This window comes from Canis lupus, chromosome 20 (genome assembly GCF_003254725.2).
Source record: "Canis lupus dingo isolate Sandy chromosome 20, ASM325472v2, whole genome shotgun sequence".
NCBI lineage: Eukaryota > Metazoa > Chordata > Mammalia > Carnivora > Canidae > Canis > Canis lupus.
The window spans coordinates 40,756,345-40,782,601 of NC_064262.1; the positions used below are offsets into that span (position 1 = coordinate 40,756,345).

Here is a 26,257-nt window from a genome sequence, read left to right on the forward strand (position 1 = left end):
ACTCTCTCCTCTCACCTAGGCAGTCCTGGCAGCTGCCATTATCGTGAACTTGAAGGGCATGTTGATGCAGTTCACCGACATACCTTCCCTCTGGAAGTCGAATCGGATGGATCTGGTGAGAGGTCTGGGAGCCCAGGGGTGGGGTTAGGGGCCTGCAGCCCCAAGGCCCCATCTAGAGCCTGTTGACCATTGTCCTACTTTTAGCTCATCTGGCTGGTGACCTTTGTGGCCACCATCCTGCTGAACTTGGACATTGGCCTGGCAGTTGCAGTGGTCTTCTCTCTCCTGCTTGTGGTGGTCCGCACGCAGCTGTGAGTCTCCCCTTCTGGTCCCCTCATCCCATTCGGTGAGAGGGTGAGGGCTACACTGGCTCCCTCCAGCTTTCCTGCATCTTGGTGGTAACGCTTGGCTCCCTCAATGCCCCCTTCTCACACACTCTCCTTCACAGGCCCCACTACTCTGTCTTGGGGCAAGTGACAGACACGGATATTTACCAAGATGTGGCCGAGTACTCAGAGGTGGGTGGCAGAGGCTAAGCAAGAGGAAGGCCTGGCGGGGTGGGATGGAGGCACAATGGGTCCTCTGTTGGTCCTTTCTGCACTTTGCAAAGACCCTGGGGGCTGAGTGTGCTTTGGTCCTGGGAACTTCAAGGGAAGAATTTGGGGCTGTGACCCTCCTCAGAGCTATAAAGGGACAGAGGAGGAGTGGATAGAGGTGCTGGGGAGCATGGAGAGGAATCTGACTTGAAGCTAGCAGTCCAAGCCTTCTCTTGCAGAGCAGCCTTGGGGCAGGAATGCTGGGGGGCAGGAGCCCGGGACACCAGGATGTTGGGGAGGCTGTTGCCTGATCTGACCAATGGAGTTCCTACATCTCTAACATTTGTTTACCTCCTGAGAAGGTTCAGGGCTAATAGTGGGGTTCTGGAATAGAACAAGCCTATTCCTGCTGACATGGAACCTTGGAGCCTGAGTACAGTATAATCAGAACAAGGGGAGGGCAAGAGGGGGAGCAGCTCAGCTGGACAGAAAGGGAGATGGGGGATGCCTGGGTGGCTTAATTGTTGAGCATCTGCCTTCAGCTCAGGGCGTGATCCTGGGGTCCCAGGATCGAGTCCCACATCAGGCTCCCTGCGTGGAGCTTGCTTCTCCCTCTGTGTGTGTCTCTGCCTCTGTGTGTGTGTGTGTGTGTGTGTGTATGTCTCATGAATAAATAAATAAAAATCTAAAAAAAAAAAAAAAAAAAAAGGGAGATGGGAGCTGCTTTGTGCAGGCCCAAGTGCTGAGCAGAGACCTGGGCTATGCCCTGGATGGAGTGGGAGCTGGGGAGCGTTCCTCTGTGCGCAATGTAGCAAACAGACCACAGGGTGGGGGGTGGAAACCCAAGAGGAGGCCTGAGAGCCTGGCCTGGGTATTGGCAGAAGGGAAGGGATATGGGAAGGGAAGATGCAGGATGCCCTGGGGGAAGCTTTGACAGGCCTGGCTGAGGCCTGGGTAGCCGAGGGTGGGGAGTGGGGAGGAGGATAAGGAGTTAGGGTGACATGGCCAAACTTCTTTCTGGCCCACGATCTCGGGAGGGCAGGGGTTGCAGGCTGGGCCCATGCTGGCTGGTGAGCAGAGCCCTGGTGATGGGGGCTCAGGCTGCACAAGGGAGGAAAACAGAATAGGATACAACTGGGAAAGTAGGGGCTCAGGCACCCCAACACTTGCCCATCCCCAGGCCAGGGAGGTCCCAGGTGTGAAGGTCTTCCGCTCATCAGCCACCATGTATTTTGCTAATGCTGAGCTCTACAGTGATGCGCTGAAGCAGAGGGTAAGTCCTGGGGTCCCCAGGGTGAGCATCAGAAGGCCCCTTGTGTCCCCAAAGTGTCCACATCCCCTTCCCTTGCATTTGCTTCTAGTGTGGTATAGACGTCGATCACCTCATGTCCCAGAAGAAGAAGCGGCTCAGGAAGAAGGAGCAAAAGCTGAAGCGACTGCAGAAGACTCTCCAGAAACAGGCAGGGGCCCCTTTGAGCTGGGGACTCCTGCCCCCGTCCTGCTGCTGAACCCACATGGCCTTTTTCCTGGGCCCGTGGGCTCCTGGGCTCCTGGGCTCCTGAGTTCTTAGCCTCACTCACCCTTCCTTTTTCCCTGATGTCCCCAGGGCCCCTGCTTTGCTCCCCTGGCAGGTTAGTGTTTTGGGCAAAGTTTTGTTTCACGCGCACACACACACACACACACACACACACACACACACTGCCAGCCAGTGACAGCATGGACCACCACAGTCCTTTTCCATTTTTGGCTGCTCCAGGAGCCAGTCAAACCCTACTGTATTCAGCCTGGTGGCCTTGGGTTCCAAGGTTTAGTTCCTGGCCTGCCTACCTGCCCAAAGCCTGGGGGTGACACCAGACTTGCCTGGCCTGGCTGCCATATGACAGCTGAAACAGCTCTTTCCTGTCTCCCTTCTCCCTGGCCTAGACTGCAGCCTCTGAGGGGACTTCTGTTTCCATCCATGTTAACACCAGCGTCAGAGACATGGAAAGCAACAATGTGGAGGACTCTAAGGCCCAGGTGAGGCTGGAGGTGGGAGAGGGGCCAGCCAGGAGCTGCAGAAATGTGGGTGTATCATGCATGTCCTGAGAGGAAAGCCATGGACTTACCCGCTGGGGCTTCAAGCTGGTTGTACCAATGGTAGGAGTGGGGGTGATGGAACTGATGCCCCATGGGGAGAAGCCTGGTGATCTGCCATAGATTCTGCTTGTGGTTCTCTGATCTGCCATCCAAAGACCTTGAATTTGTAGAGTCCATGAGACCTCACAGTCTGTGTTCATGGGTAGAGGGAAGGGATTGGGGGTATGGGGAAAAATATGGGATCAGAGGGTGTGCCAAGCCCAATTAGGGACCCAGGCTGGGTGCCAAGGTGTCTGTGTGTGCACGTGTGTCCCTGAGCCCCCTATTCACTCCACATTGGCTGGCTAAGGTTGGGGCACATTTGCCCACTTCCCTCCCTCGGTCCCTAGGCCTGGGCCTGGGAGGTAACAGAGCAGTATATGCACATCTGTGCGTGCTCCCTGAGTCTGAGCTTCCTCTCCTGTGCATTCCCATGTGTCCGTGCATGTCCCATATATGTGGGTATTTACATGCATGCTCCCACAACTGACCCCATGTGTCCCTTGCATGTCCGTGTGTGTTCCTTGCCATCACTCCTTCATGTGCAGCCTTTGCAGTGTGTCTGGTTTCCCAGCAGGCGAGCACAGGGAATGAGGTAGAGGATATAGCAGCTGGTGGTCAAGAAGATACTAAGGCCTCAAATGGGTCCACACTGAAGGCCCTGGGCCTGCCTCAGCCGCACTTCCACAGCCTTGTCCTGGACCTGAGTGCCCTCTCCTTTGTGGACACTGTGTGCATCAAGAGCCTGAAGAATGTAAGGGGCTAGGAGCACCCTTCAGCAGAGCCCTGGGAGAGGACCAGGCCCCCCAGTCCTCTTGACCCTGTAACTGGACCCAAGAACCGTCTGAACTCCCCCTCAAAACTCCCTCTCCCACAACCTGCCTGAGTCCTTCCTCAGAGCCCTGGAGCCTCTCTCTGAATCTGGCCCCCTTTTCTGCTGCAGATTTTCCGCGACTTCCGAGAGATCGAGGTGGAGGTGTACCTGGCTGCCTGCCACAGTGCGTGCTTGGGGACAGCACGAGTGGTCTGGGAGGGGAATGGGGCTCTCCCAGCCAAGGAGCCTGCCATGCAGCACAAGGAAAAGTCTTTCTCTGAAACTAGAGCTCAGAGGTGTCTTGGGAGGCAGGGGGTCAAGGGAGGCAGGGGAGGCAGGGGGTCAAGAGGGACTAGAGGTTTAGTTGCAACCCCAGGAGTATAGGTCATAGGTGAAATGGGTCAGGGTATTCTGGTGATTGGGGTTGGTGTTCCTGGTGATTCTGTGAGTCAGAGGAGACTTCCTTCCTGCCTGCAGCTCCTGTGGTCACTCAGCTTGAGGCCGGGCACTTCTTCGATGCATCTATCACTAAGCAGCATCTCTTTGCCTCTGTCCATGATGCTGTCCTCTTTGCTCTCCAACACCCGAAGTCCAGCCCTGCCAACCCTGTTTTGGTGAGCTGGCCTCTGGCTCACAGAGCTCTTTTTGTTTGCCTATTGCTTATCCCTACCCTGACCCCCACCTCAGGGAAGTCCGCCCTTCCTGAATGGCTCTGCCCCCAGTGGACCCACCGCCTTCCCTTCCCACATGCAGCTAAAGCTGCTCCCGGGAGCAGGAGTTGCTGTCCTGGGGGAAGGGGCAGGTATGTGTTTTTGGAAAGTGACTGGAGCCTCCCATCCTTGCCTACTCAGATGACCAAACTCTGACCACGCTGCTGCCCAGACTGAGACTACTCACCTCTGGAGGTTGTGACCAGGCACTTGTGAGAACGTCCCTACCCTTGGGCTGCCTCCAGATGTCACCCAGGAGTCCTCTCCGTATATACACATACATACAACTCAGGGATGGAGGTTTTGGGACTCCCAAGTTCAGTGCTATAGGCTTGGGCCTGGGATTGGGCACTGGAGTCAGACCAGCACTGGCTGGGTGGGGGGAAGATGCATGTTTTTAGCCCCAGAAATAAAAACCTGTTTGCCTACCACTGGGCTCTGCTATGCCTTGGTGGAGTGGGCAGTGATCAACAGCCCTGGCTCCTGACCCTTCTTATGCCCCAAAGTGGAGGCTGAAGTCAGAAATTGGGGGGAAGTTTTGGGGAGGGCAGAGTCAGGTAAGAGAATAGAGAGCCCAAGGGAGAGTTATGGAGCCCAGGCCAAGGGTTGGGGGCACCCCAGGTTCAAGCTCTCCAGCTATGCACAACCCTTGGGGCCTGTTTCTTCAGTTGGAAGACCATGGAATCAGAGCTGCTTCTTAGGAATGGTCTGGTGAGTGTAGCCCCTGGAGGATGTGGAGTGAACACCTGAGCAACCAGCTGGAAAAGCATAATGTTCACAGGTGCTGCTGGTCTGTGTTGAGAAGTAAGAACTGACAGGATTGATATACTTGGGAAAAGGCCTGTTCACATCCTTAGACCACTTGGGCTCTGCAGGTCACTGTCAGCCAAGAAGCATGTGCTGCTTTCTACCACAAAAGGCCAGCATCCGGGCATGTCGCCCAGTGGGCAGCAGTGGGCCTTCCTTCGGGCCAGCTGATGCTCTGAGTGATTGGGAGCAGGAGACTAGAATCTTCCTGGGCCTCAGTGTCTCCTCGGCAGTACAGTGCGAATGTGACTGTACCCACTTTGTGGGTGCTCAGTGAGTATGAAACGAGTCAGTGCCATGGAACGCTTGTGGCAAGGCTTTGCTCACGTCACCCGCTCGGGATGTGCAAGCTCTGCTGTCCCCCAGGTACTGACCAGGTGCTCAGCTGTGTGCTGGGCTAGTGGACAGAGGCTGCTCTGTCCTTCAAGTCACCCGGATGCCCCTTGTCCAGCTCAGTGTTTATCGTATTCTGCAGTGGCGGCAGCCTGCTCTGTGTTCATGAATCATCTGCCCCACCCCCCAGAACCACAGCTCAGGAAATCAGGGCTTTTTATCTACTCTGACACGCCATGGCCCAGCACCAGCAACGGTGGTGTGTGGTGTGCTTGGCAAATATTGGGTGAGTAAAGCTCATGTGCTAGACTGGAGGGCAGACCTCAACTAAGAAATTGCGGACAGAACTGCTTTGAAGAAAAAACTGGGTCATACACGAGAGAGAGAGAGAGAGAGAGAGAGAGAGAGAGAGAAAGGAAGGACAGACTCTATTGCCCATCGTGGTCATGGGAGGGAAGCTGAGGGAGTAGGTCACACAACTGAAACACCAGCCGTGGGGAGTGGAGGAGTAGAGGACCATGTCCTGCCAAAATGAACTGCAAATATGTTCAGGAACACCAGGGAGGCCACTGGGGCCTGTGTGAGGCCAGATGGAGGGAGGATGCAGGACACAGGACTTCCCAGGCCAGGGTGAGCCTGCAGGCTTTACTCAGAGTGTGTGGGGGCCCCATACTTCCGAGGGCTCATCCTGCTGGAATTTGTACTGTAGGGTAGGCTGGGCTTTGGGGGCCAGCTTTGTGCTGGACAGCAGCCTTAGGAACTGTGAAGTGTTAGGATTTTAGGGATCGAAGGCTAGATGAGGAGGAGGAGGTAGGGGGAAGAAGGTATCCCTTCAGACCCGGGCTGGCTCAGAGATTGGCACCCAGGACTCAAGCCTACCCAGTGCACCTGCCCCCCAGCCCTGGAAGCTCCCCTTCCCTCCTGCTGTGCTTTCTGGCCAGGCTGCCCCTCCTGAGAGGCCGTGGGCCCAGCTGGAACTTGCTGCCTGCTGCTGGGGGAGGGGTGTTTGCCCGTTGCCAGGCGCCCGGGTTCTACCCAGGCACTTGGCACAGCCATGCTGCTCACACCGTCCTTCCTGCTACTGCTGCCCTTGCTGGCCATGCCAGCCCCCTCCCTCACCTGGACACGGCCCCTCTGGTACCAGGTGGGGCTGGACCTGCACCCTTGGGGGTGCCAGCCAAATACCCTGGATGGTTGTGGGAGCAGCCTGGGCTGTCCTGGCCACTGGATGGGCATGGGAATGAACCGCATCTACCCTGTGGCTGGGGTCACAATCACCACTACCATGATGCTGATGATCAGCCGGGCCGTGCTGCAGCGGCGGCGCTCCCAGGCTGCCAAGCTCGAGGTGAGCAGAGGACTGCTCTGTCCTCCACAGCCTCCTACCTCCACTTAGACTCAGTGAGCTCATGTCTTCCACCCCTCTTCCCCTCTCTACCTCCTACCCCATCCTCCCACCCGTGCCTCCATCTGTCTCCCCACCACTCACACCCTGTGGTCCCTATCTCTGTCCACACTCATCAACCCCTGACCATTCCCTGTGGCCAGTACTCTGCTCCTATCTATCTACCCCTTTAATGTCCCTGTTCCTTGTCCAGCCCCCTTGGCCCCCATGACCACCCTAGCCTCCAGCAGACCCCTGGTCACCCTTCCTCACCAACTCCCTTCCTATGCCCTTCTCCCTGGTCCCATGGCTGCTCCTTACTATACCCCCCCATCCTGTCCCTCTGCTCTCACTCCTGCCTCTTGGTCCTATCCTCAGCATCCACAGGTGACTACTAACCCCTCTGGACCCTGGAAGCGGCGGGCCCCAATCTCAGACCGTGCCCTGCTCCGTGGGGTCCTGCACATGTTAGATGCCCTCCTGCTCCATATTGAGGGCCACCTGCAGCGTATATCCAACCAACAGAAGACCCAAATAAAGGAGTGTCCCACCCAGACTGGGTGACCCAACGTATGCCTCTCTTTGCCTGGTGGCCAGTTGGGGTTGGGATAGCCTGAGGCTCTGGACCAAGCTCAGGCCCGTGTGTGTGTGCGTCTTCTCCAGGCCTTCCTAGACCCTGTGTCCCCTTTCTACTGCAGCCAGCGGACCTGAGGTCTCTGTGCCCAGGATGGGTGGGTAGATAGGTGGTACTGGCTCATACTGCTCCGTTGCCCCCACCAAGAAATAGACCCCTCTTCACTCACAAATGCAACTGTCTCTCTGGAGCTCCTCACGGGCCCCAGTGTGGTGGAACAAGACTTGACCATCAGGGCAGAATGGGGTAGTCCATGGAGCGGAGGGGACAACCTAGCTGAGTCACTGAGGGCTCTGTGTAGGTGATGCAGGGGTCGGGGTTGGGTAGGTGGGGTGGAGGCTGAACCCTGGCCGCTTTTATCTTTGTGGCAGCCTCAAACATGCTCTGGCATCTGAGTGGCCCTTGCCCTAAGGCCTTTGGAAGTGGAGGGAGGGCTGAACTTCACTCCCTTTTTCCCTTTCTTCTACTGCAGAAAACCCAAGTTGAGTAGGTACTGAGGCCCATATGTATTTAAAGTCTGTTTTAGAAAAAGAATATAAAATTACGAATTAAAAAATAGAAACATGCATTCACATGAGGAAAGAAACAAGAGATTACAAATGTCAAAGAGTTGACCCTACAATGCAAAATCCAGACCAGTAATGTGCTTATGGTGACATCCTGACCCATTTCTGTAATGCAAGTCCTCCTGCACTCCCTGGCTGCTGATTCTGACAACCTCTATATAGGATGAGGAGTTTGTCATATGGGGATGTATTCTCTATACAGAAAAGAGAAAAATAATTCAGTCTTCCTTCTAACATGGTTGGTTGAAACTTGTATTTTAATTTTTGGTAGTTTAGGTTGAGTGTCTGTCTTTGGCTCAGGGTGTGATCCTGCGGTCCTGGGACTGAGTCCCACATTGGGCTCCCTGCATGGAGCCTGCTTCTCCCTCTGCCTGCCTCTATCTCTCTGTGTCTCTCATGAGTAAATAAAATCTTAAAAAAAAATTTTTTTGGTAGTTTAGAGAATTCCTCTCCTAACCTGTTTTTGATGATGTCCCATCAATGGTCTAGATGGTTTTCGAATTTTGAAAACTGTCATCAACTTACCTTCATATAGAAACTGTGTAACTTGGAAGAATTTGCCAAAGATGGACTTCTGGCTCCACAGACCTTTCAAAACTTGTTTTCTTTGTATGGCCCACAATTTTCTAGCACGGGGCATTGTGGGGGCAGGTTCTAAATGCAATGGGACCCTGTATATCTATTCTGACCAGAAGCTCTAACCTGGCAGGAGGTTCCTGGAGGCCTCCTGTACCAGGGAAGGAACAATAAAGTAACCACACACAGGAGTGGGGTGAACCACATTGGGTCCCTCTGAACCCAAACCAAGTGTGTCCCTGAGGTAGGCTTAGCACTGTGCCACCCAGGTCCCTCAGCGGGAAAGCCTGCTGCTGCCGGCAGATAGGTCTGCCTTAGCTGCAGAAAGGCCTCATCATAGCTAGTTTTTGCCCTTGGCCTAACCCTTTCTCTCCCTCCCTCAGATACCGATCTTGACTCCTTGGTAAACATCCTAATCTCCCTCTTTGAGTCCGTGTCCCAGAGAACTCAACCTGGGACAACCCCCAACCCACCTTCCTCTTGGCTAACCATCCAAACTGTTATAACCCCTTTAATGCTCCCTAAAAGAGGAGGAGTAGGGTAGAGGGATTGACTGGAAAAGGAAAGAGGTTCTAACTGAATGCTGTTAGAATATCTTCATTTTGTGAGTTAAAAAAAGAAAAAAAACCCCACCGGAAACAGAAGGTCCAGAGAGTTCTACAAGGTCTACCAGCAGTTCCAAAGGAAATACCCATGGATAGAATGATTCGGGGGGCCCCTGGGTGGCTCAGTCAGTTAAGCATCTGCTTTCAGCACAGGTCATAATCTCTAGGTCCTGGGATGGAGCCCTGCATCAGGCTCCGTGCTCAGTAGGAGGTCTGCTTCTCCCTCTGACTCTGACCCTCCTCCCTGCTGTGCTCTCTCTCTGTCTCAAATAAATAATAAATAAATAAATAAATAAATAAATAAATAAATAAATAAATAAATAAAATCTTTAAAAAAAGAAAGGCTTGCCCTTATGGACACACTACTGGGGGTCTTCCCAAGGCCCGGAAGAGAAGGCCATTGAAGCTTAGGATTCATCAGCTTCTTGCTAGACCCACTTCTACATTCTGAAGGTTCAGAAGCACCGTTTGCTAGTTCTATTGTGGATACTGGATGCACTGATGTACAGAACAGAAGGGGCTCCTCCCTTACCCACTCACAAATGGGAAGGTGGCAGTAATGGCGGTGACGGTGAAACCAATTCAAAAAAAGCAGTCACTCTACAGAGAGTTGTGCTGGCCTAGTCAGGGTGGAGCAGAGGTGGGCTGACTGCTGGCACCTGAAGAAAAGTGAGGTGACTAGAGTAGGAGAGAGTGTTCCAGTCAGAATGACAAGCCTAGTGGAGGGGGTGGGGGCAGAACTTGGCCTTGTCTATGAACTAGGCGATGGTCAGAATTTCAGGGGACGAAGAAGCTCTGGAGACTAAGGAGCAGGCTAGGGAGGCGGAGGGGCTGATACCTCCTGGTGAGGGTTTGGTGGGCAGAATAATGGCCCCTCAAGATGGCCATGGAATCTGTGGTTACAGAACATGGCAAAAAGAACTTGGCAGATGTAATTAAGGTTAAAGACCTTAAGGTAGATTATTCTGGATTATTTTGCTAGGCCCAATGTAATCACATGAGTCCTTAAAAGTGATGAAGAGGGCAAATGAGTTGGTCAGATTTAAATTATGAAAGGTATTTGATCCTCTGTTTCTGGTTTTGAAGATGGGGGAAGGGATCTTCCACCATCCAAAAATCCAAGGAATTCAGGTGACCTCTGGAAGCTGGGACGACCCCTTGGAGATAGTAAGAAAAACAGGAACCTGGGGTGCCTGGATGGCTCAGTTGCTTGAGCATCTGCCTTCTGCTCAAGTCATGATCCTAGGATCCTGGGATCGGGCTCCGCATCAGGCTCCCTGCTCCTCAGGGAGCCCGCTTCTCTCTCTCTCTCTGCCTACCTCTTCCCCTGCTTGTTTGCTCACTCTCTCTGTCAAATAAATAAATAAAATCTTTATTAAAAAAAAAAGAAAAACAGGAACCTCAGACCCTACAACCACTAGGATCTAAATTCTGCCAACAGGGGATCCCTGGGTGGCACAGCGGTTTGGCGCCTGCCTTTGGCCCAGGGCGTGATCCTGGAGACCCAGGATCGAATCCCACCTCGGGCTCCCGGCGCATGGAGCCTGCTTCTCCCTCTGCCTATGTCTCTGCCTGTGTGTGTGTGTGTGTGTGTGTGTGTGTGTGTGACTATCATAAATAAATAAAAATTAAAAAAATAAATAAATAAATTCTGCCAACAACCCTAATGATCAGGGACATAAATTCTCTCCTAGAACCTCCAGAAAGAAACACAGTTCTGCTGATGCCTCAATTTTAGCTTAATGAGATCCATGTTGGACTTTGAACCTACAGAACTGTGAGACAATACATTTGTGTTCTGAGTCATTGGGTAATTTGTTGTGACAGCAATAGAAAATTAATACAGATGTTGGTATCAAGAGCAAGGTACTACCATAACAAATTCTAAAAATGTGGGAACAGCTTCGGAATTGAGCAGTGAGCAAAAGCTGGAAGAATGTAAGGAACATAATGGAAAAAGCCAAAACATCCTTCAACTATTAGCAGAAATCTGGACCTTAAAAATGCTGCCAGTGAGGGCTCAGAAGGAAACAAGAGACATGTTACTGGGGACCAGGAGGAAGCAGAATGCTAAGTAGCTGCAGAAAGCTTAGTGGAATTGTGTCCAACAGTTGGGTGGAAAGCAGAACTTGTAAATGATGAACTTGGACATTAGGTAGAAGAGATCTCCAAGCAAAATGTTGAAAATACAGCCTTAGGTCTTCTTGCTATTTATGGTAAAATGCAAGAGGAGGCAGGAAGATTGAGAGAAAAAGTATTACAACAGAACCAAGACTTGATGCTAGAAATTCTTAGCCAACTGTCCAAAAAAAGGACTTTCCCCAAAATTATTGATTAGAATACATATCTAATCAAACCAGGTTTTTCTTTTAGATTGACAAAGTACTGTCTTGATAAATAATTTAGAACACAATGTGACATCACAAAAGATGATAGAGTAGCACTCCCCAGGAATCCTTCCCTCTATTAAAATAACTATTGACCTAGCAGAAATTGTGTAGCAGCTTTTTTGGAATTCTAAAGTCTAGGTTGAACACTTGCAGCATCCAAGGGAGAGCTTGATGGAGAAATTCAATTCAATGAATTTCCCTGTTTCAAACCCCACAAGCTGGGATCCCTGGGTGGCGCAGCGGTTTATCGCCTGCCTTTGGCCCGGGGCGTGATCTTGGAGACCCGGGATCGAATCCCACGTCAGGCTCCCGGTGCATGGAGCCTGCTTCTCCCTCTGCCTATGTCTGTGCCTCTCTCTCTCTCTGTGTGTGACTATCATAAATAAATAAAAATTAAAAAAAAAAAAAAAACAAACCCCACAAGCTGAGGCAGCTTCCCAGCTGCAAGGGATTTAAGTAGACCTCACTTCACCACCCCCATTCCCACCTTCCTTCTGGGAGCAGGACACTTAAGGAAATCTTTGTCAGATCACTGGCTGACCAAGTGATAATAGAATAGAAACTTCAGTTTCTATACACAACAAGGAAAATACACTTTGTAAAAATAGTATGGAGAGGTCATAAACAGATGGCTTCACCTCTCCACAAGCTGAAATCAGAAATTACTGAAGAAAAAAAAAAAAAGAAATTACTGAAGAGTTCTCACTCTCCAGAATTACCACATTTCATATTCAGAATGTCTAGTTCTTAACAAAATATTATGAAACATGCTAAGAAATGGAAAAGTATGGCCCATTCACAGAGGAAAAAAAAAAAAAGGAACTTGACAGGAAACACCCCTGAGTAAGCCCAGGCAGTGGAATTTTTTTTTTAAGATTGTTTATTTCATTCATGAGAGACACACGGAGAGAAGCAGAGACATAGGCAGAGGGAGGAGCAGGCTCCCTGCAGGGAGCCCGATGTGGGACTCGATTGGACCTATGGGGATCAGGCCCTGAGCCAAAGGCAGATGCTCAACCACTGAGCCACTGAGGTATCCCCCAGGCAGTGATATTATCAGTGAAAGGAAACTGGACAAAGAGCTAAAAGAAATCAGACAGGGCAGCCCAGGTGGCTCAGCGGTTTAGTGCTGCCTTCAGCGCAGGGTCTGATCCTGGAGACCCGGGGTCAGGTCCCACATCGGGCTCCCTGCATAGAGCCTGCTTCTCCTTCTGCCTGTGTCTCTGCCTCTCTCTCTGTGTGTCTCCTGTGAATAAATAAATAAAAACTTAAAAAAAAAAAAAAGAAAGCAGAAAAACAATGTCTGCATAAAATTAGAATATCAATAAAAAGAAAATTGTAAATGGATCTAAGAATGCTGGAGCCAAAAACTATAAGATAACTGCAGTGGAAAACTAGAAGTGTTCAACAATACACTGGAGCAGGCAGAAGAAAAGATCAGTGAACTTGAAAGTAAGACGAGATATCCAGTCTGAGAATCAGAAAGAAAAAAATGTGCAGATCCTGTAGAACACCATCAAGCACAGCAATATATGCATTGTGGAAGTTCCAAATAGAAAAGAAAGTGAGAAAGGGGCAGAAAAAAAGTTTTTGAATAAATAACGGTCACCTCCTCCCCCCAAATCTGATGAAAAACATGAGCACACACATCCAAGAAGTTTGGTTTGGTGGGTTGGGGCTTAGCATAAATGACTCCATTTTGGGCATCTTGCTTTTGACAGTAAATATTGTATGAATCCCATTTTTATGAGTGGGATATTTAAAGCAGCCAAGTTCATTTAAACAGAAAGTAGAATTGAGATTATCCAAGGTTGGAAGAAGGAGGAAATAGTGAGTTATTGCTTAATGGGTACAGTTTCCATTTAGAATGATGAGTTCTAGAAGTTCTAGAAATAGTGGTAATGGTGGCACAGTATTTTTAATGTAATTAATGTAACTGAGTTGTACACTTTTTTTTTTAATTTTTATTTATTTATGATAGTCACACACACACAGAGAGAGAGAGGGGCAGAGACATAGGCAGAGGGAGAAGCAGGCTCCATGCCGGGAGCCTGACGTGGGATTCGATCCCGGGTCTCCAGGATCGCGCCCTGGTCCAAAGGCAGGCGCTAAACCGCTGTGCCACCCAGGGATCCCGTGTTGTACACTTAATAATAGTTAAGGTACTAAATTTTATGTATATGTTAGCACAACTTAAATCTAAAATTTGGGGATCCCTGGGTGGCACAGCGGTTTAGCGCCTGCCTTTGGCCTAGGGCGTGATCCTGGAGACCCGGGATTGAGTCCCATGTCAGGCTCCCTGCATGGAGCCTGCTTCTCCCTCTGCCTATGTCTCTGCCTCTCTCTGTGTGACTCTCATGAATGAATAAATAAAATCTTTAAAATAAATAAATAAATAAATAAATCTAAAATAAAAAAAAAAACAAAACAGGGGTGCTTGGTGGCTCAGTCAGTTAAACGGCTGACTCTTGATTTTGGCTCAGGTCCTAATCTCAGGATCCTGGGATTGAGCCCCGCATCAAGCTCCACACTCAGCGAAGAATCTGCTTCAGGATTCTCTCTCCCTCTGCCCCTTCCCCTGCTCACACTCTTGCACATGCATGCTCTCAGATAAATAAATCTTTCAAAAAATTAATAAAATTTTGAAAACACATGGAAAAAAAAAGCCTAGAATAAACTGGTGAGTATATCAAATAAATATTGAGTGAGAAGAGTAAGGTGAGTCCCAGAGCCTTCTCAGGCAGCCCACAGGGATCTGGTTACAGGTTTGAGAATCCCTGGGGTGGGTAATAAAGGGGATATGGATAGAGACGGGACACCTGGCTGGCTCAGTTGGTAGAGTATGTACCAAATGTATCAAATTTTTGATCTTGGGGTCATGAATTCAAGCCTCACGTTGGGCATGGACATTACTTAATAATAAATAAAGAAATGCTGTTAGAAAATGCAGTTTCCAATTTAGGGGGAAAAGGGATATTTTGACTTCACCTCATTCCATTTACCAAGTAAATTCCAATGATCAGTGAATCATCAAAGACTCTTGCCAAGTCATTGCGATGGCTGCCGCTAATAATAAACATTTCCTTTTTTGACCAACCTCTCGAAACACAGGCTTCTGCAACATCACGCACTTCCTGGTTGTATCATTGTCCTTCCCTTCTCATCCCAAGGTAGTAGTGGGAATGGGGGATGGGTATGAGGAAGACTGGATATAGAAATTATTTTTTTTGAAAGATTTTTTTTATTCATTCATGAGAGTCACACAGAGAGAGGCAGAGACATAGGCAGAGGGAGAAGCAGGCTCCATGCAGGGAGCCTGATGTGGACTTGAACCTGGGAATCCAGGATCACACCTTGAGCCAAAGGCAGGCCTTCAACCGCTGAGCCATCCAGGCGTCCCTCTGGGTGTGATTCTTGAAAGAGGAGTCAAGGTTGTCTCCTAGATTTTTAGTCTGAACAACTAGGTTAATGGAGGTGTCATTTACTGATGAAGGCAATTATGGGAGGTTTGGAAGGAAGAGTAAAGAGTTCAGTGTTAGCCATGTTTAATTGAAATGTTGGCCCTCCGGGGGAGATAGTGAAAAAATGCTGGGAATAGAGAAGCCATTGTCTGTACAGACAGCACTGAAGCCCTGCGGCTGGGTGATTTGACCAAAGAGTAGATTTTATCAGGAAAGGAAGAAGTAGCCAGGACTGAGCCCTGGGCTCTCTATTAAGATTGGGAGGTGAAGAACCAGCTGAGGAGCTAAGAAGGAGTGTCCAGGAGGCGGGACAAGAATAGTAGTGTGGGAACCTGAAAGTAAAGAAGGCATTGGCTTTAGCAACATGGAGCTCACCGGTTACCATAACAGGTGTGGATTTGGAGGAGTGATGTAGTGATTGGACTGGAGTGGATTTGGGAGAGAATGGGAGGACAGGAATTGCATGCAGCGAACTCTTCAGGGGAGCTCTGCCAGAAGGGTACAGAATGTGGGTGTCACTGGAGGAGGCTGTGTCATAGACAAGAGAAGCCTAAGAAGATGTAACAACTAAACATGTGGTGTCCTGAATAGAATCCTAGAAGAGAAAAAAACATAGGTAGAAAGTAAGGTAATCTGAATAAACTATAGACTTTAGTTAATAGCATACCAATATTGCAACCACCATACCTTAATGTCAGATGTTAATAATAGGGGAAACTGTGCATGTGTGTATAAGGGAGATATATATGGGAACTCTACTATCTGCTCAACTTCTTTATAAATATAAAACTTCTTGAAACTAAAGTTTTAAAAAAGTGGAAAGATGGACTAGATGATTCTATTTTTTATTTTTCATGTCTAAATCATAACTTAATCTTATTTTTTATTTTTTAAAAATATTTTATTTACTTATTCATGAGAATACACAGAGAGGAGGGCAGCCCGAGTGGCTCAGCGGTTTAGCGCCGCCTTCAGCCCAGAGCCTGATACTGGAGACCCAGGATCGAGTCCCACGTCGGTTTACCTGCATGGAGCCTGCTTATGTCTCTGCCTCTCCCTCTCTCTCTGTGTCTTTCATGAATAATTAAATTTAAAAAATCCTAAAAAAAAAAGAGTTCTTCTAAAAACAAACAAACAAACAAATAAATAAAATACACAGAGAGGAGAGAGGCAGAGGCACAGGCAGAGGGAGAAGCAGGCTCCATACAGGGAGCCCCATGTGGGACTCGATCCCTGGTCTCCAGGATCACGGCCTGGGCCAAAGGCAGGCGCCAAACCGCTGCGCCACCCAGGGATCCCCATAACATAATTTTAGACCACAAAATATTAATAAACACACACTTAAGCGCCTTTTGTCTGCTTTTTATAAAAGTTATATTTTAAGTATGACTTTTTTTTAAAGATCGCAAAGACAGAAGTAGAATAAATCACATATAAATTACGTAAAAGCAGAGTTCAGAGGTATGCTCTTTCAAAAGTAACATGTGTCTTGCAAAAATTAAAAACTTTGTATTAACACAGAAATCTAACTATGGTGAGCATCCTTTTCTTCCCTTCAATCCATTTTTTCCAGAAGTCCCTCGGCTGAAAGTTTCGAGTGAGTTCCTCCGGATTTTTTTCTTTTCTATGTGGTCTATGAGAAAAGCCGTATTGTTTTGTTCTGTTTGTGGGTGTGTGTTTTGTTTTCTCAGAAAGGAGTTGCAATGTCACAAATCCGAGATTAGGAGTTTTCCTGTTCTACAGTGCGCAGTGGGCGCGTCGCCGGGAACGGGGAGCAGCAGCTTCTCTCTCACGTTCCTCTGGGAATTGTGGCTCAAGGTCGACGACTCCGAATTCGACGTTACTGTCCCGGGGCGTCTGGGCGCACATGCACAGTGCCAGCATCAACCGCCAACGAACGGAATCCATGTTCTCTCCACCCAAGTAAGTAGTCTCTAAGCTGTTCCTTTTTCTCCAATTCCCTCGAAGTCAACCGTCTGAATCTACTTCAACCTTTTCGAGAGAAAACCGTGATCAGCAGCTACCTCACAGTCCCAGCAATCCGCGCCGCTGCTAGGGCCCCGGGGCTCCCATCCCCGGACACGCGGCCGCTGCGCCCCCGGCCCGCGCGGCAGCTCCGAGCTCGCAGTGGATTCGGGGCGCCCGCGAGGCGTGAGGAACATCGGCACTTTGACTCTCACGAGTGAAAGGGGAAGCTGGACTGTACCGCGGACGCACCGGCACTGGCCACGCACAGCCAGGTGGGCTGAGGCACGCGGGCACCCGCCGGCCGCGGGCACAACCACAGACCAACGGCGCGTGAAGAAGCGGCTCTCCGCCAGGAGGCGGCCGAGCGCCACGGCTGCGGCAGTGCGCCTGCGCCTCGGACGCCGTCGCGTCCCCTTTTACGCTTGCGTGACGCGACCTAGCGTCGACTGGAGCTGGAAGATGGCGGCTTCCGCGGTTTGCCGGGCGGCGGGCGCCGGGACGAGGGTGCTGCTGCGCACCCGCCGCTCGGTGAGGCGACAGCGGGAGCACAAGGCCGCGGAGCGCGGGGCTTCGGCACGCGGACGGGAGCGGACTGTTTAGCCGCGCAGGGTCACCGTTGGGGAGGTTCCGGGGTCAGGGCCGTGCGAAGGTCACGGCGCTGAGCGGGGATTGGCGTCCTGCGGCGGGCCGGGGCGGGGGGGCTGCGACCGGGATCCCACTGCTGGCCAGGGAGCCGAGGTCAGATCCCGCAACCGAGTCCTCAATCTCGGTCGTCCCTTTTTAGCAGTCGTCCCTGCTGAGGTCGCCTGCCTTGCGGAGCACCGCCACCTTCGCCCAAGCTCTCCAGAGCGTGCCAGAGACACAGGTCAGCCTGCTGGACAACGGGCTGCGAGTGGCCTCCGAGCAGTCCTCCCAGCCTACCTGCACGGTGAGCCGGGGCTCCCCTCGGGAGGCCGCCTCCCTACTGCGCCTGGCGTCTTTTCCTAGGTCAGGGTGTGACCTTGGGCTCAAGTCCTCTGTGGTTTGGGTCAGACTCCTTATTCACCACTGAATTGACTCTACTGCCTTAATCCCGACCCCAGCTAGGCCCCACTTCTTGGAGGCATTCCTTACTATAACTAGCACACATTTAGTATATGATGCCTGCCAAGCCAGAGGCCAGGTTTTTTTTTTTTTTCCAGCGTATTCTTAAGCACCTCAAAGGAGAGAAGTGATCCTGTTTTCATTTTACCATGAGGAAAATGGGTTTCAGAGACATAAGGTAACTGCTAGAGTCACAGCCCAAAGTCATAATCTCCTGGCTAGACTACTTACGGGCCTGCATAAGGAATGCATTTGAAAATTCCGAAGAAATTGATTTCTTCCAAAAAAATACAAATCCCCCAAATTGACTTAAAAGAAATCTTGGTTAGATATATGAATAGATGAGAAGATTCTGAAGATGTAATCCTCTTCTCTGCACTCTAAATGCCAGGGTGCAATAAGACCAATAAGTGGTCTTATTAGTAAATTCCTTCGGTTTTCCAGGAACAAATAATGTGCTTTAAGTTGTTACTGAACGCAGCAAAAAATCATGGGCAACTTTTGTATTACGTGGCTCTTATATCCAAAGCCTGTTTAGAAAGTTGGTGAGAGAATGCTGTATTTCACGGACTCTGAGAAGCTCTAATTGTAAGGGGCACCCACTGTGTCCCAGTGGCATATAAAGAATGCTGCCTATGATAATCAAAGACTACCGTGGGTTGTAAGATTTAAGTTTTCCTTCTGAGATGTTAGTTGTGAAATAGATGTTAGCGTAAGAATTTATGTTATATTGTATGCCTATCAACATCTCTTAGGAAAGTAGATGTGAAAATTTTAAATCAGCTGTGAGCAAATATTAAAAGACTAGATCTATGTGACTTGTGTGGGATGAGTGATGTGGTGTGTGTTTCATAGCACACCAGGAGGCTGTTGAAGTAATGATGAGATTCTCTCATTGGGTGCCAAGGAGACATTTGACAGTGTTAAGTATCCAAGTCTGGTTAAAAACTTAAAAAAAGAAAAATTGTGAATGAAGGCTCCTTGCTTAATAAGATAAAATGTTCAGTGTCTAAACCAATAGCCTGGGCAGCCCCCGTGGTCCAGCGGTTTAGCGCCGCCTTCAGCCCAGGGCCTGATCCTGGAGGCCCAGGATCAAGTCCCACGTTGGGCTCCCTACATGGAGCCTGCTTCTCCTTCTGCCTGTGTCTCTGCCTCTCCCTCTCTGTGTCTCTCATGAATAAATAAATAAAAATTAAAATAAATAAATAAATAAACCAATAGCCTTCCTTAATGGTGAAAGACAAAATTACCAGAACAAAGGCAGGGTATAATTTTTAGAAAGCAGAAAATAAGTTGTTGTTTGCAAACAATGTGTCGATTGCCTAGAAAAAAATAAAAAGAGTCAACTGAAAAGCAAGACAATATAAGAATTTCATATTGGTAATGGGGTTAGGTGAGTGTGCACAGAAGCTTTCTTGGGAACCAGTCTACAAATAGAGTGGGAAGGAGAAGGGACATGGTATGTCTTTGAGCCCCTGCCTGTGCCCAGGGCACAGCTGTATCTCCAAGCACATGGGGTCCTACTGAGACAACTCTCCCCCAACCTTGGGACCGTGAGCCCTGACCTGGGGCTTCTGTTGAGTCTTCCAGGATAAGGCATAAGTGGGGGCTGGGGTGGTTTGTGTGTTACCTTTGTTGATGGCTTCTTGTCCAGGTCGGGGTGTGGATTGATGTTGGCAGCCGTTACGAGACTGAGAAGAACAATGGGGCAGGTTACTTTCTGGAGCATCTGGCTTTCAAGGTGAGGCTCTTGAAGTCCTGCATCTCCCCTGGGGTTGGGGCTGCCTGGTGTCCCTCCTGAGGAGGATGTAGGTTCACAAAGTCAGCTTCCTCAGTTATGGGCTTCAGTTGGGGGGCGATCTCTGGCTGGCCTTTCTGGAAGGAATCACATGGGCTTAGCCTCTCCTGAGTGAATATATATCTGGTCAGCCCCTGCACAAGGCCCCCAGCGCCTGAAAGAAACCCAGGGAGACGCAGGACCCCACTCCTCACCAGAGAGGCCGGGCGTGCGTCATACACATGCATTGGTGCAGAAGTGTGGAACACGTAGATAGATGTTAAGATATGTATTTGAACAAACTTGTAGACTTGGGCTGTCAAGCGTTCTCGTGAAATGCTCTCTGGCCGAATACCTGGGCATCTCTTGTTTCTAGAAGTAAATACTGAGCTTTCCTGAGGTTGGAGATAGTCTTCATCCTTAGCCCCTCAGCCAGTCCATGTTGTCATGAAGTCTGTTTTTTTAAAAGAATGAAAAAAATGGAGGAGGAGATATAGATGGGTGGGGGCGTGGAGCAGGACCATGTAGATAGCCTAGCCAGCAGCAACATCACAGATGTGTGTGCAGATCTCAAGATGGATGTGTGTGCCAGTGGACACACGCACACATACACGTACAGGGCTGGGGTTGAGTCCCACAGAGGTTGCACTAGTACACACACAATAATATGAATGGCTTGGGGTTAGAGTGGGTAATGGCAGCATCAGCTGAACATTGATGTGTACTAACCTGACCATGACTGTCAGCAAGGTGACAGAGAATGGGAAGGTCAGGCTGCTATGGGGCTCTGGATTTCAGGCAATACTTGCACTGGCTGTGCCTTTCTTGGCCCCTGGCTGTCTCCATTTTGTTAGCCTATGATACTGTGTGGCCCTGCTTGGCACTTGGTGAGTATGGATTGTAGGCCCTATATTCCCATCATCTTTGCTAAAGGATGTGCCCGTGGACTAGTGATCCTGCTGAGACTTTAGCCTTTGAAGATAGGGGTCCTGAGTTCCCATGTGGCTCCTGATTGGTCCATTTGCTGTCTGGCTCAAGGGAACAAAGAATCGACCTGGCAATGCCTTGGAGAAGGAGGTGGAGAGCATGGGGGCCCATCTCAATGCCTATAGCACCCGGGAGCACACTGCCTACTATATCAAGGCACTCTCCAAGGACCTACCAAAAGGTAAAGCCTGGAGGAGGAGGCAGGGACAGGATGATAGGACTTAGGGGTACAGAGGACAGGCCCCCAGGAGCTTGGCCTGGCTGAAGAATGGGGTTACCCTGACAGTATACTCTTGTAGCAGGGCAAGCAGGCATGCCAGGCCTGGGGGGTGCGGGGGAGGGGGTTGTGCTGTTACTGGCCTGCAGTAGCCACCTGGTGCCTAAACCTGCTCTTGCATCTAGCTGTGGAGCTCCTGGCTGACATTGTGCAGAACTGCAGCCTAGAAGACTCCCAGATCGAGAAGGAGCGTGATGTGATTCTACAGGAGCTGCAGGAGAACGATGCATGCATGCGGGATGTGGTCTTTGACTACCTGCATGCCACAGCATTCCAGGGCACACCTCTAGCCCAGGCTGTGGAGGGGCCCAGTGGGAATGTCAGGTGAGGGTTGGCCGGACCTCTGCCAGAACTTGCTCAAGCCCCATTCACATGAGTTTGTTTTAGTTGGCCTGTGCTATTATATTAATTTGCACAATTGGAAACATCTCTGTTGCCACATGGTCCGTGGGGTTCTTTTTGAAGACCTGTGTGGTCTTTATTTAGATTGTGGGCTTCCTTGTAGGGTTTTATGTGTCCTGACCACCTGAGGGAGAGAGCATTGGGGGTCTTGTCCTCTGGTGGGGATCCTGACACCTCCTTTGGAGAGAAAGCACTGCCATGAAGGCAGACATGTGGTGGGGACCTTGGCAGGCTGGGTGGCAGAGATGGGAAATGGGATCAAGGGGTCTGCTAGGGCTTGCTCCCTGGAGAAGTCCTGTCTCCTCGTCTGTCTCCTCAGCTCTGTTTTGTGAGACCCAGATCACTGTGATTTGGGAGAGGCGTTGAGCCATTGGCTGTATGTCTTTCAGGAAACTATCTCGTGCAGACCTGACCGAGTACCTCAGCAGGCATTACAAAGCCCCTCGCATGGTGCTAGCAGCAGCTGGAGGTGAGTACTGGGCTCACTGAAGCCCTGTGGTGATGGGTGGGTAGGAACCAGCCTTGTTTACCAGGGCCCAGGTCTCCTGGTTCTGACCATAGGGAATCTTCCATTTCTGGGGACCCTGTTCCTATTCTGTCCTTTAGGGGAGTGACTGCCACCCATCTTTGGGACCCGCCACATAGGGATGCTGCTCCCCCTCATTAGTACAGGCCTTTCTCAGCCCTACCTGTTCCCTAAAAGACCTAGTTAGCAGGCTGATGGGGGATATAGGCCCTCAGGGTGTTCCTTGCAGCCGTGCTAGTGGGCAGCCAGGCACTGGGGTGTGACAGTGCATATTTGATGACAGACCAGGAAGTGCAGAGTTGGAGGTTCAGGGGTGCTTTTGAAGTATATGCTATGGGAACCAAAGTCTAAAGGATGGGGGGAATCAGTCAGGAGGGAGCTGGGACCCTGAGTGGTGGGGCAGGGCAGTGTCATGGCCTGATGCTTGGCTGTTTGTGGGGGCTGGAGCACATGCGGACCGATCAAGATGCTAGAGCGGCAGAGAACTCCTCTTGTAAGGGTGAGGGTGGGAGGTCCTGCAGTGTCCTGAGGGGCTGAGGTCACAACGTTATTTGTGAATATCCTCAGAATGAGTCACAGCCCTGTGGTAGCACCTCTGTGCCCTCTCATTTGCCACCTCTACAGGGTAGCAGCCAGGATCCTCTTGAAGGGTCAGAGTGACGAAGCAGGGCAGGAGGCCTTGTGCCCGGGGTACCCCAGTCTTGTCCTTAATGTGGGAGTGAACGGATCACATGGAGACCCATCTGCAAGCCCAGCATGCTACTGCTTCCCTGGGGATGAGGTCATGGGCACTCTTTGACCGTCAGGTGCCTGCCCTACCTCTGAGGCAGAGTCTGCCTACATGGGACTCTTCCCTCACCCTGTCCCGATGTCATGTTCTCCTTCTGTCTCCCACTGAAGATAGGATGTGGGGTCCCCTGACCCTGTGCTTTGGACCCTACCTGGCCAGTAACAGTGCTGTCTATTTTGGCAGGGGTGGAGCACCGGCAGCTGCTGGACCTCGCCCAGAAGCACTTCAGCAGCGTTTCTGAGACATACACAGAGGACACTGTGCCCACTCTGGCTCCATGCCGCTTCACGGGCAGCGAGGTGGGCTGCCTTGTGGGCTGGGGCGGTGTTCTTAGCCCAAGCCTCTAGATGGGCCCTCACGTACCTGGTTGTCTTCATGACTCCAGAGGAGCCTCGGGAGTTGGAAGCGGGTCTTGTGGCTGTTGTGTCGCAAGCACAGGTGTTCACACACACACGTGCATGCTTCACCCACAGCTGGTACCTTTTCTGGTCTCTGGATGTTCTGCCTCTCTCAGTCATGCCGTGTCCTTTTTCAGATCCGCCACCGTGATGACGCTCTGCCCTTGGCCCATGTAGCTATTGCAGTAGAAGGGCCTGGCTGGGCCAACCCGGACAATGTGGCCCTCCAAGTGGCCAATGCCATCATTGGCCACTATGACTGCACTTATGGTGGCAGCACGGTAAGCACCGGGGCGAGCATGGGACCTTGCCTTCAAGGTACAGAGGGTACCAGGGCTGTGGGCTCCTGTACCTTGGGGTTCAGGGTGTGAACCATCGACAGGAGGGTGAATGCTGACAATCCTTGCCCCGGCAGCACCTGTCCAGCCCACTGGCTGCTGTCTCTGTGGCCAAGAAGCTGTGCCAGAGTTTCCAGACCTTCAACATCTGCTACGCAGAGACTGGGTTGCTGGGCGCACACTTTGTCTGCGATCGCATGAACATTGATGACATGATGTTCTTCCTGCAAGGCCAGTGGTGAGTGGCAGCCCAGTACTATGGGGTGCAGGAAGGGCCTTTAAGCAGAGGTGGGGTAGGAGACCGCATCATCTCTCGGGATGACCACCTTGTCCCCTGCCCATTTCAGGATGCGCCTGTGCACCAGTGCCACAGAAAGTGAGGTGCTCCGGGGCAAAAACATCCTCAGAAATGCACTGGTGTCTCATCTGGATGGTGAGTTGTGCAGCCCTCTGAGGAGGGTGTGGAGCGCATCCTGGCAGGGACAGCCCCAGGATAGCCACGTTCCCAACCAAATTGGGAAAGGAAAACTCTGAAGGCCATGCCATATCCCCACTTCCACTCCCAGGGGTGTGGTGTGTCCAGTACGAGTGCCAGTGGGCCAGGTCAGCAACAACCCATTGTTACAGTGGCAAGTGATAGTAGAAGTGGGGGTTGAGATCTGGGGTCAAACCATGGTCCAGATGTCAGCCTAGAGCTGGAGGCTCAGTGAGTACCGGTGGTCCAGGACTGGACTGGGTGGACTGGTAACCCTCCCCTGACCCTTGCAGGCACCACTCCTGTGTGTGAGGACATTGGACGCAGTCTCCTGACCTATGGCCGGCGCATCCCCCTGGCTGAGTGGGAAAGCCGGATTGCGGTAATGTGGGCCCCTGGGGGAGGTTCTGGAGTCTTGACCTGGCAGACTTCTAAAGGGCGGGGAGTTCAGGCCTGACAGCGCACTGTGCAAACTGCTCCCGTAGGCATCTCTGGTGTCTTAGGCAGCGTCACCCACGGGTGGCATTATTGGAGGGCAGGGCAGAAGCCGATGGCTGAGGGGATGGGCGGGGCCTGCTGCCTTTTCCCTTTGGGTGAAGGGCAGCTCCTTGGTTCATATAGAAGATCAGGGCTGGCTGGGTGATGTTGACCTGCTGAGGTGGTCCCAGGAGCCTGCCTGTCAGTGTGCTCTCTACTTCACCCTGCAGGAAGTGGATGCCAGTGTGGTGCGTGAGGTCTGCTCCAAGTACTTCTATGACCAGTGTCCAGCAGTGGCTGGATTGGGTGAGTAGCCTAGAGGGCCTGTTCTTAGTCCTCCTCCTCAGGCCTCCTCTTGGCCTCCCCTTCTGCCTCTGTTCCCCCACCCCCTAGCCTATGCTGGCAGCAGCAAACTGAGGCCCCCGAGAGGCTCTGCCCACTAACCTGGCTGCCAGGGAGTTCTTGCTCAGAAAACCTGTCCCAGCAGCTCCCTGACTCCCTGCCAAGGTACCTCTATCAATACCCCACACCCGCCAGGTAACGGACACCTCTGTGTGGGGGGTGGGGCTTCAAGAGCATGAAGTGACAGGCTCAGCACCCCTGGGGGAATGTTCTCTTCCTTTTTTCCACTGAAAGCCTGTCTTGTGCTGCTCTGGGCAGCTCTGAATCGGGTGCGGCGCAGGGCCAGGTGTCCCTGTACAGGCCAGGTACCCCACCCTGACGCCCCACCCTATCCCCACAGGCCCCATTGAGCAGCTCCCAGACTACAACCGGATCCGTAGCGGCATGTTCTGGCTGCGTTTCTAGGCAAGAAGGCTGTACGGGCAAGAGGGCTGGGCCAGGGTTCATGGTCCCTCCCCACCACAAACATGCCACCTCGGCTCTTCAGACCTGTGTGCAGATTACCTTACCTCCAATAAAGTCCTGTGTTGAGAACTGTGTTGTCCTCTCGGCATTACCATGGAGTCCACTGGGCAGTGGATGGGGGAACAGGGACTTCTCTTAGGTTCTGTATGCCCCCGATCCTTCTGCCTTCCCACAGGCTGTTGTATCCCCAGCCAGGGGCAAGCGTGGGGGCCGCAGTATGGAGGCCGGAAGCCTTTGATGCCTGCAGGGATCTGAAGCCAGATGTTTCCATTTAGCCATGTGGGGGATGCTCCTCGCTAGTCTGTCCCAAGAGTAGGGTGTGGGAACCCATGTTTTTGCCCTGGTAGAGGTTCCAGCCTGGGAACTCGGAAGCCAGGAAGGAAGCCCTTGGTGTGGGCCCTGTGCAATTGCTTTCTGGCAGTTCCTGGTCCCCTGGACAGGCCAGGAGGGCCAAGGAGTATCCCTGAGGAAGCCTTCTTCATGTTTACTCTGGATCCTGGGAGGAGGATAGCCTGGGGCATAGTGTTCCCATCTGATTTCTAACTATTGCCTGGACAGGCAGGGCAAGAATCCTTTGCCTCGATTTGCTGCTGACTCAGGCTCCGAGAATAGCCCTGAGCTCAGTGGGGCCTGAGCCCCCTCCCTTGACTAGATCTGTCCCAGGCAAGTCCTGAGCTGCTGGCCTGATGATCCCCTTCCCATCTACCTGAGGCAGCCAGGACCTGGTGGAGCTCTCTGCTGCCTAGTCCCCCTTCAGGCCCTGGGCCCACAAGGCAGGTCAGCAGGTAGACCCTTCTTGTTTCCAGCCCTTCTGCAGTCAGATTCCCTGGGAGCCCAGGAAGGAAGTGGAAGTGAGGGGCCTGATTTTCTTAGCAGAAGTGCTGCTGGCAGTCGGGACCAGAGTCCTGGGACAAAGGTCATTGAGAAGCAGGCTCTTCAAAGTCACCCAGCACCCCAGCCT

At 51.4% G+C, this 26,257-nt stretch overlaps 3 protein-coding genes and 1 long non-coding RNA gene across 12 annotated transcripts in view; 3 read left to right on the forward strand and 1 right to left on the reverse strand.

The window, feature by feature from the left end:
* LOC112665751 (cadherin EGF LAG seven-pass G-type receptor 3) overlaps positions 1–4,648 on the forward strand; it is a 36,813-nt gene extending 32,165 nt beyond the window's left edge. For 7 of the 8 annotated variants that reach the window (XM_025455760.2, XM_025455755.2, XM_025455759.3 and 4 more), the window contains 10 exons: positions 20–115; positions 205–311; positions 449–518; positions 1,717–1,809; positions 1,898–1,996; positions 2,460–2,552; positions 3,226–3,405; positions 3,595–3,649; positions 3,943–4,079; positions 4,317–4,648. In XM_025455760.2, the coding sequence (XP_025311545.2) occupies positions 20–115; positions 205–311; positions 449–518; positions 1,717–1,809; positions 1,898–1,996; positions 2,460–2,552; positions 3,226–3,405; positions 3,595–3,649; positions 3,943–4,079; positions 4,317–4,331 (945 nt within the window). In that variant the 3' untranslated portion in view covers positions 4,332–4,648. The remainder of the gene's footprint in view (positions 1–19; positions 116–204; positions 312–448; positions 519–1,716; positions 1,810–1,897; positions 1,997–2,459; positions 2,553–3,225; positions 3,406–3,594; positions 3,650–3,942; positions 4,080–4,316) is intronic. The other variant, XM_025455756.2, reaches the window with a different exon arrangement.
* Positions 4,649–4,798: 150 nt separating this feature from the next.
* TMEM89 (transmembrane protein 89) lies at positions 4,799–7,268 on the forward strand. Its single transcript, XM_025455761.3, has 2 exons — positions 4,799–6,663; positions 7,078–7,268. The coding sequence occupies exons 1-2, from the start codon at positions 6,370–6,372 to the stop codon at positions 7,261–7,263; spliced, it is 480 nt and encodes a 159-aa protein (XP_025311546.1). The 5' UTR covers positions 4,799–6,369; the 3' UTR covers positions 7,264–7,268.
* A 9,010-nt stretch (positions 7,269–16,278) lies between these two features.
* Positions 16,279–17,283, reverse strand: LOC125753137 (uncharacterized). Its single transcript, XR_007404211.1, has 2 exons — positions 17,149–17,283; positions 16,279–16,923 (listed from the first exon to the last, which is right to left on the reverse strand). It is a non-coding gene; the product is annotated as an uncharacterized LOC125753137 (long non-coding RNA).
* LOC112665750 (cytochrome b-c1 complex subunit 1, mitochondrial) lies at positions 17,269–25,365 on the forward strand. 2 transcript variants are annotated; one of them, XM_025455747.3, is made up of 13 exons: positions 17,269–17,427; positions 17,684–17,827; positions 19,637–19,723; positions 20,798–20,927; positions 21,149–21,347; positions 21,815–21,894; positions 22,925–23,040; positions 23,277–23,420; positions 23,555–23,715; positions 23,825–23,910; positions 24,246–24,334; positions 24,660–24,735; positions 25,172–25,365. In XM_025455747.3, exons 1-13 carry the CDS (start codon positions 17,359–17,361, stop codon positions 25,234–25,236), a joined length of 1,446 nt encoding a protein of 481 aa, XP_025311532.1. In that variant the 5' UTR covers positions 17,269–17,358; the 3' UTR covers positions 25,237–25,365. The 2 variants fall into 2 exon arrangements, with proteins under 2 accessions (XP_025311532.1, XP_025311534.1); XM_025455749.2 differs by having other exon boundaries at positions 17,273–17,427; positions 17,687–17,827.
* Positions 25,366–26,257: the final 892 nt, after the last annotated feature.